Raw genomic sequence first — 14,180 nt, 5'->3', positions numbered from 1 at the left:
AATATAATACCAGGAAATTACTCTGAACGAATGACTATTTCTTATGATCTCTTTTATATCTGGTGTCCATTGTTAAAATACTTTGCCGTTCAGTGCAGTGTAAAGTTCAAAATATATGGACTTAACATTGCGAACGAAGTTTTTATTCTGCATGGAAATAAATGGCTGATCACTGACATTCTTGTGAGTGCAGCTCAGAATATTTCTTCTTAACGAATTAAAACCAACTGGACGCAAAACAACAAAAAAAAAAGACTATTTAAGATAGTCATTTTGTGGTGAGTCTACCGCAAGCATTTTCAAACTCTATTTTCTCCGCACTTTTTTTCTTTTGTTTTTCATTTTCGTTGTTAAATTCAGACTCTTCGTCGATAAATTTTTTTTCTTTTTTTACCCTTTTTTTGTTCTTATTGTCTTTATCTGTGTTTACCTGTCGTTGATACTCCTTAGACGTACCGTGATGTACGCTCTGTGTGGTACCATGGTATGGTGTCTCTCTGTGCCTCATAGACACTGTTGACATTCTAGGGTTCCCTACAACTCCTCTTTTCTCCCCTGGTTTCTTCATGTAGCAATTATCTCTATAAGGGAAAGCAACTTGACAACTAAACTAAACCAAACCAAACCAAACCGAAAATGACCGTTGATGGAGCCGGGCGCCGTCACAACTATGTCTGGCATGACATGCCGGAAGAGGTGCGAAGAGACCTTGAGAGACGCCGCAGTGGCGGGAAGAATCCCAAAGAGGAGAGAAAACAGAACAAACGTGACACTAACGGTTATGCCGAGAAGGGGGCAAATGTACCACCAGCGAGGAATGATCCTCCAGAGAATGAAATCATCCCCAAAGTGAATAAAGCGCAGCAAAGGGCAGAGGAGGAATACCCCAAGGAGGAAGATGAGCTTGTAGAGAAGCTCCTCCCTCAGGAGGAAGAAATGCTTGAGGACGACGATGAGGAAGATGGACCGCGGGAATTGGATGAGACTCGATATGATGTACATGTTCTTTACATTCAGGATGGCTTTGACCAGGCTTCTGAAAGCAAAAGGTCTCGAAACACCATCCGTTTTCGTGGTACCCGGTGGTCAAAAATCCTGGAGGATGATCAAAACGTGCTGGAAACTGCCTTCAAAGATGACGTTGCTGAAGCTATTGGCATTGATAAAAAATATATTTCGAATGTTCAGTTCGAGTTCTGTGATGTTCTCATATCTTCTTTTGTCGTCCGTCACGAGAATGACGCAGACATGGCTAAAGCGCATGAGAAGTTACAGTCATACAAATATCCGCATACAACCGGATTGTACAAGAGGTAGAGGATTATAATATGGAGTGGGGTAGGTACTGATATTTTGCACGTTAAGGATGTGATTGACTTCTTTCATCTCCTGGATGACATTCTGTGGAGGGCTGCAAAAATAAAGGACCAAATAGTTTGCCCGACTGGGGACCCTGTTCTTTTAAAGTTTGATGTTACAGTTACCTTCTCATGAAGTATTATTTGTGGTGGCAGTGTTTTTTTTTATTTATATACTTAGTGGCATTATTATTATTATTATTATTATTATTATTATTATTTATATTAAACCACCTGTTTTTTTTTTTTTTGTTTGTATACTTATTTTGTTTGTATCCAACTCCATCCGTCAAATATTTGTACCTCCAGCGGTATTTCTCCGTACAAAGAGGAGTACGTAAGAATGTATTGCTTTACTTATTTCATATCATCGTTGTGCGAAGCATAACTTTTATGTTTTTAGCTAAATATCATTCGGTTTCATATGTCTTTTATTATGTTTTTTTTTATAAATCACTCTTCTGCGATTTCCTTTCTTTTTATGTGTCTCTATCTGTGCTTACCTGTCGTTGATACTCCTTAGACGTACCGTGATGTACGCTCTGTGTGGTACCATGGTATGGTGTCTCTCTGTGCCTCATAGACACTGTTGACATTCTAGGGTTCCCTACAACTCCTCTTTTCTCCCCTGGTTTCTTCATGTAGCAATTATCTCTATAAGGGAAAGCAACTTGACAACTAAACCAAACCAAACCAAACCAAACCGAAAATGACCGTTGATAACACCGGGAACCGTCTCAACTATGTCTGGCATGACATGCCGGAAGAGGTGCGAAGAGACCTTGAGAGACGCCGCAGTGGCGGGAAGAATCCCAAAGAGGAGAGAAAACAGAACAAACGTGACACCAACGGTTATGCCGAGAAGGGGGCGAATGTACCACCAGCGAGGAATGATCCTCCAGAGAATGAAATCATCCCCAAAGTGAATAAAACGCAGCAAACGGCAGAGGAGGAGTACCCCACAGAAGAACGGGTGCCACAGAAGCAAGTAGAAGAAAAGAAGGATCAACCCAAAGAGGAAGAGGTGCCACAGAAGCAAGTGGAAGAAAAGAAGGATCAACCCAAAGAGGAAGAGGTACCACAGAAGCAGGTGGAAGGAGAGACAGAGGAACAACCCGAAGGAGCGCAGGAGGCTCCACCCCAAGCGGGGAACTCAGAAGATGTGGAGGTGCAGCAGCCACAAACTGTTGGCGGCGCGAAGAATGCAAAGACAAAGCACACTATCCGTTTTCGGGGATCAAAGTGGGAGGGTGTACTAAAGAATCGTCAGAGTGAACTGGAGACAGCCTTCAAGAAGGACGTAACTGAAGGGAGTGGTTTGCCTGAGAGGCGCATTTCAGGGTTGAAGTTTGAATTTAATGACGTTCTTATTGCCACCTTTACCGTCCGTCATGAGAATGACGAAGAAATGATGAAGGAAGTGCACGCAAAGCTTGAAGCTTACAATTTTCCTAATACAACCGCATTGTACAAGGTGGGCCAGTCCAAAGGACCAGGGGACTCGCAATGTGTGGAGGTGCAGCAGCCACAAACTGTTGGCGGCGCGAGGAATGCAGGGACAAAGCACACCATTCGTTTTCGGGGATCAAAGTGGGAGAATGTACTAAAGAATCGTCAGAGTGAACTGGAGACAGCCTTGAAGAAGGATGTGACTGAAGGGTTTGATTTGCCTGAGAGGCGCATTTCAGGGCTGAAGTTTGTATTTAATGACGTTCTTATTGCCACCTTTACCGTCCGTCATGAGAATGATGAAGAAATGATGAAGCAGTTGCACGAAAAGCTCCAATCTTACAATTTTCCTAATACAATCGCATTGTACGACATGGATGCGCCCAATGGGGCGGGGAACTCACAAGATGTGGAGGTGCAGCGGCCACAAACTGTTGGCGGCGCGAAGAATGCAAGGACAAAGCACACTATTTATTTCCGGGGATCAAAGTGGGAGGATGTACTAAATAATCGTCAGAGTGAACTGGAGGCTGCCTTCAAGAAGGACGTAACTGAAGGGAGTGGTTTGCCTGAGAGGCGCATTTCAGGGCTGAAGTTTGAATTTAATGACCTTCTTATTGCTACCTTTGCCGTCCGTCATGAGAATGACGAAGGCGTGATGAAACAAGTGCACGCAAAGCTTCAAGCTTTCAATTTTCCTAATACAACCGCATTGTACGACAGTTAGAGGATTATAATATGGAGTGGGGTAGGTGCTTATTTTTTTACGCGTTAGGGATATGATTGACTTCTTTCATCTTCTGGATGACATTGTGTGGAGGGCTGCAAAAATAGAGGACCAAATAGTTTGCCTTGACTGGGGACCCTGTTCTTTTAAAGTTTGACGTTGCACTTACAATCTCGTGAAGTATTATTTCTTGGAGCTGATTGTTCGCGCGTCCCCTCCCTCTATCTACTTATTTGTTTTCTTAGTATTTTTTGAATTTTGTTTGTTTTTTTCCTATGGCATAAATATATGTGTTTTTATTTTTTTGTGACCCTTGCAAAGATAAGGGTCTGAATATTTTTGCTGTCTCTTGAGATAGTTGGAATTCAGGATGACGTGAATACGAGGGAGAAGTAAAAAAGGATGCCGTCTGTTTGTATGACTGCTTGCATATTCAACGTATTTCCCTCAACTTTTTATTTATGTCTTCATAGTCTATTTTTTTTTTTTTTGCTGTACTCCTTTTTGGTTCTTTTTTTTTTTTTCGTTTTTCTTATTATCTTGATATTTCGTTGACGTACCGTGATGTACGCTCTGTGTGGTACCATGGTATGGTGTCTCTCTGTGCCTCATAGAAACTGTTGACATTCTAGGGTTCCCTACAACTCCTCTTTTCTCCCCTGGTTTCTTCATGTAGCAATTATCTCTATAAGGGAAAGCAACTTGACAACTAAACCAAACCAAACCAAACCAAACCGAAAATGACCGTTGATGAAGCCGGGCGCCGTTATAACTATGTCTGGCATGACATGCCGGAAGAGGTGCGAAGAGACCTTGAGAGACGCCGCAGTGGCGGGAAGAATCTCGAGGAGAGAAAACAGAACAAACCTGACACTAACGGTTATGCCGAGAAGGGGGCGAATGTACCACCAGCGAGGAATGATCCTCCAGAGAATGAAATCATCCCCAAAGTGAATAAAGGGCAGCAAACGGCAGAGAATGAGGCCCGTCCCAAAGTGAATAAAGCGCAGCAAACGGCAGAGGAGGAGTACCCCACAGAAGAACAGGTGCCACAGAAGCAGGTGGAAGAAAAAGAGGAACAGCCCAAAGAGGAAGAGGTGCCACAGAGGCAAGCGGAGGAAGAAAAGGGTGAACAACCCGAAGGAGCGCAGGAGGCTCCACCCCAAGCGGGGAACTCAGAAGATGTGGAGGTGCAGCAGCCACAAACTGTTGGCGGCGCGAAGAATGCAAAGACAAAGCACACTATCCGTTTTCGGGGATCAAGGTGGGAGGGTGTACTAAATAATCGTCAGAGTGAACTGGAGACAGCCTTCAAGAAGGACGTAACTGAAGGGAGTGGTTTGCCTGAGAGGCGCATTTCAGGGTTGAAGTTTGAATTTAATGACGTTCTTATTGCCACCTTTACCGTCCGTCATGAGAATGACGAAGAAATGATGAAGGAAGTGCACGCAAAGCTCCAATCTTACGGTTTTCCGAATACAATCGCATTGTACAGGCCGGGGAACTCACAAAATGTGTCGGTGCAGCAGCCACAAACTGTTGGCGGCGCGAAGAATGCAAAGACAAAGCACACCGTTCACTTTCGCGGATCAAAGTGGGAGAATGTACTAAAGAATCGTCAGAGTGAACTGGAGGCTGCCTTGAAGAAGGATGTGACTGAAGGGAGTGGTTTGCCTGAAAGTCGCATTTCAGGGGTGAAGTTTGAATTTAATGACCTTCTTATTGCCACCTTTACCGTCCGTCACGAGAATGACGAAGATATAATGAAGCGAGTGCACGAAAAGCTCCAATCTTACGGTTTTCCTAATACGACCGCATTGTACGACACGGGTGCGCCCGTAGGAGCGCAGGAGGCTCCACCCCAAGCGGGGGACTCACAACATGTGGAGGTGCAGCAGCCACAAACTGTTGGCCCCGTGAGGAATGCAAGGACAAAGCACACTATCCGTTTTCGGGGACCAAGGTGGGAGGGTGTACTAAATAATCGTCAGAGTGAACTGGAGGCTGCCTTCAAGAAGGATGTGACTGAAGGGAGTGGTTTGCCTGAGAGGCGCATTTCAGGGCTGAAGTTTGTATTTAATGACCTTCTTATTGCTACCTTTACCGTCCGTCACGAGAATGATGAAGAAATGATGAAGGAAGTGCACGTAAGACTCCAAGCTTTCAATTTTCCTAATACAATCGCATTGTACAAGAGGTAGATGATTATAATATGGAGTGGGGTAGGTGCTTATTTTTTACGCGTTAGGGATATGATTGACTTATTTCATCTTCTGGATGACATTGTGTGGAGGGCTGCAAAAATAGAGGACCAAATAGTTTGCCTTGACTGGGGACCCTGTTCTTTTAAAGTTTGATGTTACAGTTACAATCTCGTGAAGTATTATTTCTTGGAGCAGACTGTTCGCACCTCCCCCCTCCCTTGTAGCGACTGGTTTTTTTCTTTTTTCTTGCGGTTGTATATTGTGATATACTTGTTTTTTTCTCTTTTTTTCCCCTCTGAACGGTAGAAATGTGTTGGTGGTTGTTTTTTGTGGGTTTATAAAACGTACTTGTAATGTGTTTCACGTGAACATGGTTAGTGCAGAATTTTTGCACTTTTTAGAGCCCAATTCTAAGTTTGTAGGAGCCTTTTGGTCCTTAGTATTATTGTTTTTTTTTCCTTGTTGTATTTTTCATGGCTAAAATTTTTTTTTTTTATTGTCGTTGTTTTTTTTCTTTTTCTTTTAATATATATATTTTTTTGTTTTTGATATTTTTCATAGTGTCTCTCTCTCTCTCTCTACCTACCTATCTTTTTTTTTTTTTTGTTTCCTCGCCATATGTTGCCGTATATTAGTCATTTCTCTGATGTCTAATGACTGGGTGTATGGTGTTAATTCGTTTCCTCTGCACACTGGCGTAGATTATTGTATAGAGTATTTTTATTGTACGAGAATCATGTCTGGTTGTGAATGGGAGGGGGGGAAAAAAATATATCAAGGAAAAAACTTAAGGCTGGTCAAGAAATAAATGAAAGACGAAGAAAGAGTTTTTTTTCTATATATTGCGAGAAGAGGTTTGTTAATCGAACAGATATATGAGGAGACACGGAAAAAAATATATTGATGAGGTGACGGATTTCTGGCTAGGAAGAAATATAAATTTGTTTTGCTGCCATTATGTTCGTATAAAACTCTAGAGATTTTTTTTTTATCTTTTTTTACTATATAGGATTCCTTCTTTGTATTTCTATGCGGATACTTTTCCTTATTCATTTCATTTCATTTCATTGTTTTTCTTTTTTCCTTCCATTCTATGTCCGTCGGATGATTTCCCACATCTCGTTTACGGGCGTTAATTAAAAAAAAAAAAATCTAATGTGATTAGGGAAAGTATAATGGGAATAAGAGAAAAGGTAGAGAGAAAAAACGCGATGGCAAGAAAATGCAACGATTTTATACGAAAGTGCTAGAGTGCCAGCGGTGGAAGGTATAAAAGAATAGAGTTTAACTAATATTCAATATATATATCTTGGTGATAATGTCTTGGTGGGATTTTTATTTTTATTTTCTCTTGGAGATTTATTATTATTTTCTTTTCTCTACTCCTGTTTTTTCTTTGGTTTTTGACGTAATTCCCTCACATCTGTATGCTGCAATCGTATGTGTAGGGACAGTAAGATTGAAGAGCAAACTTAAATACGGTGACTACCAAAGTAGCTCAGAAAGCAAAAAAAAAAAAAAAAGAAAAAAAAGATCAGTTTACTTGTATTTAACCAAGGAAAGTAGAAAACAAATTGTATTAACTACGAGGTTTTGTAGTTATCATCAGGAAAAAAAAAAAATAAAGAAACTATAGGAGATTAAAAACAAGAAAAAGAATATCATGTCACCCGGTCACCATGAAGGGAATAATTCCCCCTATAATGACGATCAGCCGCCAAAGCGGACTGTCAATGGCCTCCCATTTCCCGAGAAGAAGAGATCAATTGATGAACATGGGTACGAGTGTACAAAACATGCACTTCGATTCCGTGGAGATGACTGGGATATCGTACTTAATAACAAACGTGATGAACTCACACCAGCGTTTACCAGTGAGGCTGCTACAGCTACAGGGGAACCAGAAGGCAATATTCGAAATATTCGGTATTTTTTGGATGAGAAACACCGACTACTGGTGAAATTTGATGTACGGCATCGGGCACAAACACCAAGTTCAGTTGTACAAGATCGCCTTGCCACTTATCCGTATAAAGCAGTAATGGCATTGTATGAACCACGTAGTAAAAAACCTCGACCACACGGTTATCAGACAAGGCAAACAACGACCAGTTCATCATTTGTATTCAACCGACGACCACATCCATGCGTGAGTTCATATGGACATTGTGCCGCTGATGTTGGCCCAAATGGTCCAGAATTCCGTGATGAAAGAGAGGAAGAAGAGCCAGTTGAGATTGAACCAGAGCAGAGGCCTCTGCCAGTGGTTCTCCCATATGCGTAGGATCTATGTAGAGTCTACGAAGTATAGTGTAGCTATTATACTCAGTAAATAAGTGAATGAGGCGCAGAACTGTAATTGAGCATCATTAAACCATAGTAACATACAAGGGAGAAAAAAAAAAAAAAAACAGAAAGTAGCATGTTTAAAAAAAAAAAAAAGGAAAGAGCAGATTTCTCTTTCATGACTTAACCCACCTTACTGGTATACATAAAAAATATATGAGTATCTACGTTTATGTTATATAAAAATTTTTTTTTTTTGCTTTTTTGTGTTTATTGTTGCATATGTGCATCTGGATACATGTTCCTGAGACTAGGGACATCATAAATAACAAGAAAGAGAAGAATAAAATGAAGTGAAGTGTGTGATAAAGAGTAGAGGAAGGAGGGAAATTAACATTATTGGGTTTTGCCATGCCTTTTAAATAATAAAAACAAAGAACAATAAAAGTTGAATACAAGACTTTTCCTTTTTCTTCTTTAGCGCTCTTTCTCTGGTAAATATCTACAAAAAAAAAAAAAAAAATGCCAAGGGCCGTTTATCACTATTCCTTGAAGAAAAGAATACTTGGTCAAAGCGTTTCCATGAAATTCCATTTACCATCCTCCCCCACCCCTCAAGAAGAAAAAAAAAAGGAAATAGTTTTTTTTTTTTATGTTACAAGTGCCATATTTACACAAAGAAAAAAAGAATTGTGTAGTCGTTCTCCCCTACTGTTTTGTTAGTTATTTTTCCTCTCTTTTAAATTTCTTTATTTTCTTCAACTTGCATTGGTGTCATCAAAGCGATGAGGTTATATATACCATTTCATGAATTCCCTTCCATTTAACCCTCTTTTTTTTTCGTTCTTCTGGAAAGGAAAAGAAAAAAAAAAAGAAAGGTAATATGGCGTATAATTGGGCAAAAAAGCGGTTTTGACACGCCCCTATGGCCATCAGGTGTGTGTCCCGTGCATGTATGGAATTGTGTGTATGTGTGCCACGATGAGCTTAGCTGGTGCTGGGTGCGGGCTTCAAACCCGTAGGCGAGTTGGACTCGCAGCCGTTCGATTCGGCCTTTGTGGTGTTTAAAATTCATTTAGACTCTAGTCTATGACCATCATTGACGTAATCGATTTTTCTTTTTTATTGTGGTTTTATGAGTGACTGTATCCCCACATTCTGTAGATATTGTGATTTTATTTGCTTTTTCCCCTTATTTTTATTTTCTTTTTCTCTTCTAGTAATTGAGCAGTGAGGGAGGTATACGATATAAAGCTTCCACTCACCTTCGTTCTATTTTCATTTTTGGCGTTTTATTCCAATAATGCCGCAAATGCCAACCAAAGTACGCGGCGTGGTCATTGCCACGGTGGTGCTTACTTTCCTTGGGACTGTTTTGGTATGGAGTGGGTTGTCCGACCACGTGCCGTTTGTCCAGAGGCGCATTGCGGGATCCCGCTCCAGCAAGAGAACTGACAGAGAAAAGAAGCATGGCCATCATCATCATCATCATCGCCGTCATCATCGCCATCGCCGTGGCAGCAAGGGAGAATCACAGGAACAGCCGGGAGAGCAACCGAAGCCGCAAGACACTGACCCGCACCGCACCCCGCGGGGTGAGGGACAGGGAGTGACGGAGACATCGACGTCGCAGCACTCGGGATCTCCCGAACCTAGGAGTCAGCAAAGCACCCCTGGTGGATCTAATCGGCGCATTATAATAAAGATACCAGAGGAACTCCGCAGCTCCATCCATTCAAGCTTATCGCCCTGCAGGGAAACGGAAACAGGTGACCATAATTAGTGGCTTAACGACTCTCTGTGAGTCGTTAATATTTTTTCGCGCGGTATGCGTGACTGTTTGTGAAAAGAGTGATTGAGTCTGGTGTTATGAGGTAGCAAATCATGTACTGGGTCTTTTAACTTTGGGGATAATATTGTTTCTTTTCACAATCACAGTCTGTCAAACGTAGGTTTCTGAAAGCCCACCCAACCCAACCCTCTCCGCCCCGAGCTGGAGGCGGAATAAAAGGGCTTCTCAGAACTTCTATTTCGTCAGTTCTTAGTATTTTTTCATTACATAATCTTTTTTTTTTCTTTTTGAAATATTAGAGATACAGTTATTGTACACGGTTGGGGTTCGGATTCGTGCACGATAAATGTAAGGTTTTTCTTTTGGGTTCTGTTCTGCTTCTTATGATAGACGTAAGGCTAAGATTATTCTATGACATTCATCTCTGTATCGCTTTATATATATATATATTTATATATTAAGTGTTAAGAGACTGCAAGAGTAGTGTGACTGTATCTCTCTCCTTTCTCGGGACCTCACTACGGTGCTCTGCATTTTCCCCTTCTCTTTTTCTCTTTCTACTTAGACTGTAGGTTATGACTGAAGTGTGGTTGTAGGATGAGGAGGAGGATGGGGAGGAGAGAGTAATTTTGACTTTGTGNTATTATTATTATTATTATTATTATTATTATTATTATTATTATTATTATTATTATTATTATTTTCTCCAATTAGACGTTTTTCTGGTCTTTACTAGGGCTGGCTGCGTTTGAAATGCTGTTCGACCAATCGAAAGTTTTCGAGGGTGCGACGCTCTCTTGGTGTGATAGGATCGTTGGTGAGTTTTTTCTTTCGAGGTGGACTCCCAGTAGTGCTCTACTTGGCGGTACGGCGGGGTTTAGGTCGAATGGGGATCCTGTGAATTATCCTCTTTTGCAGTTAAATTGTGAAGATGTTAAAATGTTGTTTTCATCAGCTGGTGATAGATGGTGGGGGTTAGTTGAGGATAGCGGTACTAGTATTGTCTGCGATGAAGTTAATAACCAAACGGGTACAGACAGTAATTTGTTTCATTGTATTATTCCATTAGGAAGCGGCAGTTTCGGAACGGTCTTGTTAGCGCAAAGTCGACTACACCCCACTCGTTTTTTCGCTGCGAAAGGGTTAACACAACTATTACAGTCTTCTCTTATGGCCGAACACGAGATACCAGGAGGGAAGCAGGATATGATGGAAGTGTTGCGTCAAATTGTTCATGGTGAAGTCTATGAAACTTCACAGCAACATCCTGCTCTTTGTAACTTTGTACGAGAAACTCAAGTGACACTTTCACTTCCATCACATCCTCATATTGCGCGGTGTTATGGTATTGTTTTTGCTACTTCTCCTGTGAAGGATGAAAGGCGAATTATGCATTCAGTATCGTCATCACGTTTGCCATCACCTACTATTTCTTCTGCCTATATGTTAATGGAGTTAGGTACTGGTGGAACTCTTGGGGATTTTTTCCGTCGTTACAAAGAATATCTCGCAGAAGAACATCTTATTTGTCTCATATCACAATTACTTAAAGGACTCGTCTGCATGCATAAAAATGGTGTTTTACATCGAGATATTAAGCCATCAAATGTTCTTGTACGTCGACGTTCTAGTAGTGCATGGGAAAGTGATACAGAACTTTTTTTTGTAGATTTTGGTATTGCAGCGGTGGTTGGAGATGCTAATTGTGAGACTGAACGTACACTTATTGGTTCTGGGGCCTATTCTCCACCTGAGATCGCACGTTATTGGGGTTACCGTAGACAATGTCCATACTCATACGCCTCTGATATATGGAGTATGGGTGCTATATTTTATGTCCTTTTGACCTGCGGTGCATCTAAGGTAGAGGATGGAATGTCTGCAGTCTTCTTGGATGGATTATTGCCAACACCTGCAGCTGTGGCCTCATTTCAGCTTCGTGTTGCACGTGGTGAATACCCTTCACTGATGGAATTAAAGAAAATTCCTCTTGTCAGTAATGAAACTCTCTCTCTTTTACGTCAACATCTCGCTTATCAACGTACGAAAAATGTCACATTTGGTAATAATAACTCCGAAATAGACTACACAAGATATACAACCGTATTGGATGGGAAAATGGAGATTGAAGGTACAGTAAAGGGTGATTGGCCAGAATGGGCCTTAACTGTTGGAGCTCAAGTGATGGCAAGAAATCTTCAGCGTCGTCAATTCTCAGATGATTTTCTTAAGCTTATTGATTTAATGATGATAGCAAACCCAGCTGATCGACCAACAGCTGAAAAATTACTTCTGGAATTTCCTATATTTGCAATACGTATGCCATGGTGGGAAAAGGCATTAGATAGAACTCTAAGACGCATTGAGGAAGGAGAAGAAGATGTACTATTGGATGTATGTGTCGGTGAAAGTGATGAGGAAGAAGAAGAGGATGAAGAGGAAATTGCAGTTATGCGGAGAACTATGATGCCACTTATTCTACCTGCAGAAAATGACGGTTACGTTCCACATAACATTATCCATTGGTGGCACCTTGATTTTACTAAAGGGGAACCTGATTATAGGAAATGGTTCTCTATTACTTCTCTTCTTGGTTGTCTCCTTGATGCGTTACGAAGATTGAGAGGATTTGAAATAGACTCTGATTCAGGAACTAATGAACGCAAACCAGTTACATTATACTCTCCAACAGCACTTCACTTTGTTGAACGAGTCTTTGATCGGGTTAATTCCAGTGATATCAGCGTAGGAGCTTGTTGTGATGGACCTCTTCTAAAAGAACTTGAAGCTCGTAATCTTAATAGTAATTTCTTTATTCATGTACAAATAAAAATATACGTAACTCCAGAAGCTGACAAGATTCATCTCTCAAGTACTTGGTGTGATGAGTATGACATAGCGGATGAAGAAGAAATGTCACGTCATGCAATGGAGGTATTGGTTGCTACTACATACGCTTATCTAAATCGTCGTCAAGAGGGAGTGCCTCTTGAAGCAGCATTGCAAGCGTTGGACTGGGTAAGTTGGCATATTGGTAAGAATGAAATCGATTCAAATGGGAAGAGAGAACGCTGCTTTACTCTGGAGTACCTCGCAGCAGCACCAAGAGAGGTGGAATCACAGTTTTTTGGTAAAAAAATTACTGGGGATATTACTAGCGTCTTCCGGATCTGGCGTGCGAACTTGGACGACGCCCTGCGTTGTTCACTGCGTGACACCTCTACCACCATCTCCACCTCCACAACCTCTATTACTGCGAGTACTGCTGTAGCTAACCCACAAACAGATAAGTCTCACTATAATGAATTTTTAAAAGAAAGTATGAAGGGAGTGCTCGGTATTCTTAACTCTGCCGAAGTAGAGTTACAGAAGAAACAAGTTGTGTCCGAAGAGGACCAGGGATTATTACAAGGACTTCTTGTACAGCAGTTTTGTGTAAGACAACCTCCTTCTGTAAAGGCATGTATGCGCGTTTTTGAAGATATGGCTGATGACTCCCATAGTGCTTCCCTCCTTGTTGAAGAATGGATTCGCAATTCAATCTTTAATACAGAAGGTTCTATGGTCTTGTTACCGGAGAACTCTATTTAAAACTCTACAGGAAATTTCTCACATTATTTACTATTATTATTCTCACAGAAGTAAATATTAGACAGGTGGTTTTCTTTTTTTTACTTTAATTATTTTTAATGGTTTTATTATAATTCACATATTATATGGGTAAGTCAGGGGAACTATATTAAGGGATTGACAACTAGGGGGGTACGCTTGGTAAGCATTTGGGCATACAACAGTTTTACTGTTAATTTTCTTTTTACTATTTTTGATTACTAAATAACACCATTTCATGGATCGCCTTGAATTTAACCCTCTTTTCCTTTTGTTTTCGTTCTTCTGGAAAGGGAAAAAAAAAAAGAAAGGTAATATGGCGTATAATTGGGCAAAAAAGCGGTTTTGACACGCCCCTATGGTCATCAGGTGTGTGTCCCGTGCATGTATGTAATTGTGTGTATGTGTGCCACGATGAGCTTAGCTGGTGCTGGGTGCGGGCTTCAAACCCGTAGGCGAGTTGGACTCGCAGCCGTTCGATTCGGCCTTTGTGGTGTTTAAAATTTATTTAGACTCTAGTCTATGACCATCATTGACGTAATCGATTTTTCTTTGATATCGTGGTTTTATGAGTGACTGTATTCCCCACATTCTGTAGATATTGTGATTTTATTTGCTTTTTCCCCTTATTTTCATTTTCTTCTCTTCTAGAAATTGAGTAGTGAGGGAGGTATACGGTAAAAAGCTTCCACTCACCTTCGTTCTATTTTCATTTTTGGCGTTTTATTCCAATATTGTCGCCAATGCCAACCAAA

General features: G+C 41.0%; 6 protein-coding genes across 6 annotated transcripts; all 6 read left to right on the top strand.

Annotated features, from left to right (window-relative positions):
* Nucleotides 1-636: 636 nt before the first annotated feature.
* On the top strand, nt 637-1,317 carry TM35_000021850 (uncharacterized protein; the record flags this gene model as incomplete). Its single annotated transcript, XM_029021503.1, has 1 exon — nt 637-1,317. The coding sequence occupies one exon, from the start codon at nt 637-639 to the stop codon at nt 1,315-1,317; it is 681 nt and encodes a 226-aa protein (XP_028886925.1).
* A 750-nt stretch (nt 1,318-2,067) lies between these two features.
* On the top strand, nt 2,068-3,534 carry TM35_000021840 (putative mitotubule-associated protein Gb4; the record flags this gene model as incomplete). Its single annotated transcript, XM_029021502.1, has 1 exon — nt 2,068-3,534. The coding sequence occupies one exon, from the start codon at nt 2,068-2,070 to the stop codon at nt 3,532-3,534; it is 1,467 nt and encodes a 488-aa protein (XP_028886924.1).
* A 740-nt stretch (nt 3,535-4,274) lies between these two features.
* Nucleotides 4,275-5,735, top strand: TM35_000021830 (putative mitotubule-associated protein Gb4; the record flags this gene model as incomplete). Its single annotated transcript, XM_029021501.1, has 1 exon — nt 4,275-5,735. The coding sequence occupies one exon, from the start codon at nt 4,275-4,277 to the stop codon at nt 5,733-5,735; it is 1,461 nt and encodes a 486-aa protein (XP_028886923.1).
* Nucleotides 5,736-7,401: 1,666 nt separating this feature from the next.
* On the top strand, nt 7,402-8,022 carry TM35_000021820 (uncharacterized protein; the record flags this gene model as incomplete). The annotated part of the gene is made up of 1 exon (XM_029021500.1): nt 7,402-8,022. One exon carries the CDS (start codon nt 7,402-7,404, stop codon nt 8,020-8,022), a length of 621 nt encoding a protein of 206 aa, XP_028886922.1.
* A 1,305-nt stretch (nt 8,023-9,327) lies between these two features.
* Nucleotides 9,328-9,807, top strand: TM35_000021810 (uncharacterized protein; the record flags this gene model as incomplete). The annotated part of the gene is made up of 1 exon (XM_029021499.1): nt 9,328-9,807. The coding sequence occupies one exon, from the start codon at nt 9,328-9,330 to the stop codon at nt 9,805-9,807; it is 480 nt and encodes a 159-aa protein (XP_028886921.1).
* A 762-nt stretch (nt 9,808-10,569) lies between these two features.
* TM35_000021800 (putative serine/threonine protein kinase) lies at nt 10,570-13,407 on the top strand (the record flags this gene model as incomplete). The annotated part of the gene is made up of 1 exon (XM_029021498.1): nt 10,570-13,407. One exon carries the CDS (start codon nt 10,570-10,572, stop codon nt 13,405-13,407), a length of 2,838 nt encoding a protein of 945 aa, XP_028886920.1.
* Nucleotides 13,408-14,180: the final 773 nt, after the last annotated feature.

This window comes from Trypanosoma theileri (assembly GCF_002087225.1).
Source record: "Trypanosoma theileri isolate Edinburgh chromosome Unknown TM35_Tth_2_V1, whole genome shotgun sequence".
Lineage (NCBI taxonomy): Eukaryota > Euglenozoa > Kinetoplastea > Trypanosomatida > Trypanosomatidae > Trypanosoma > Trypanosoma theileri.
The sequence above is the reverse complement of the archived record's forward strand: the minus strand, read 5'-3'. Positions and strand labels throughout refer to the sequence as shown.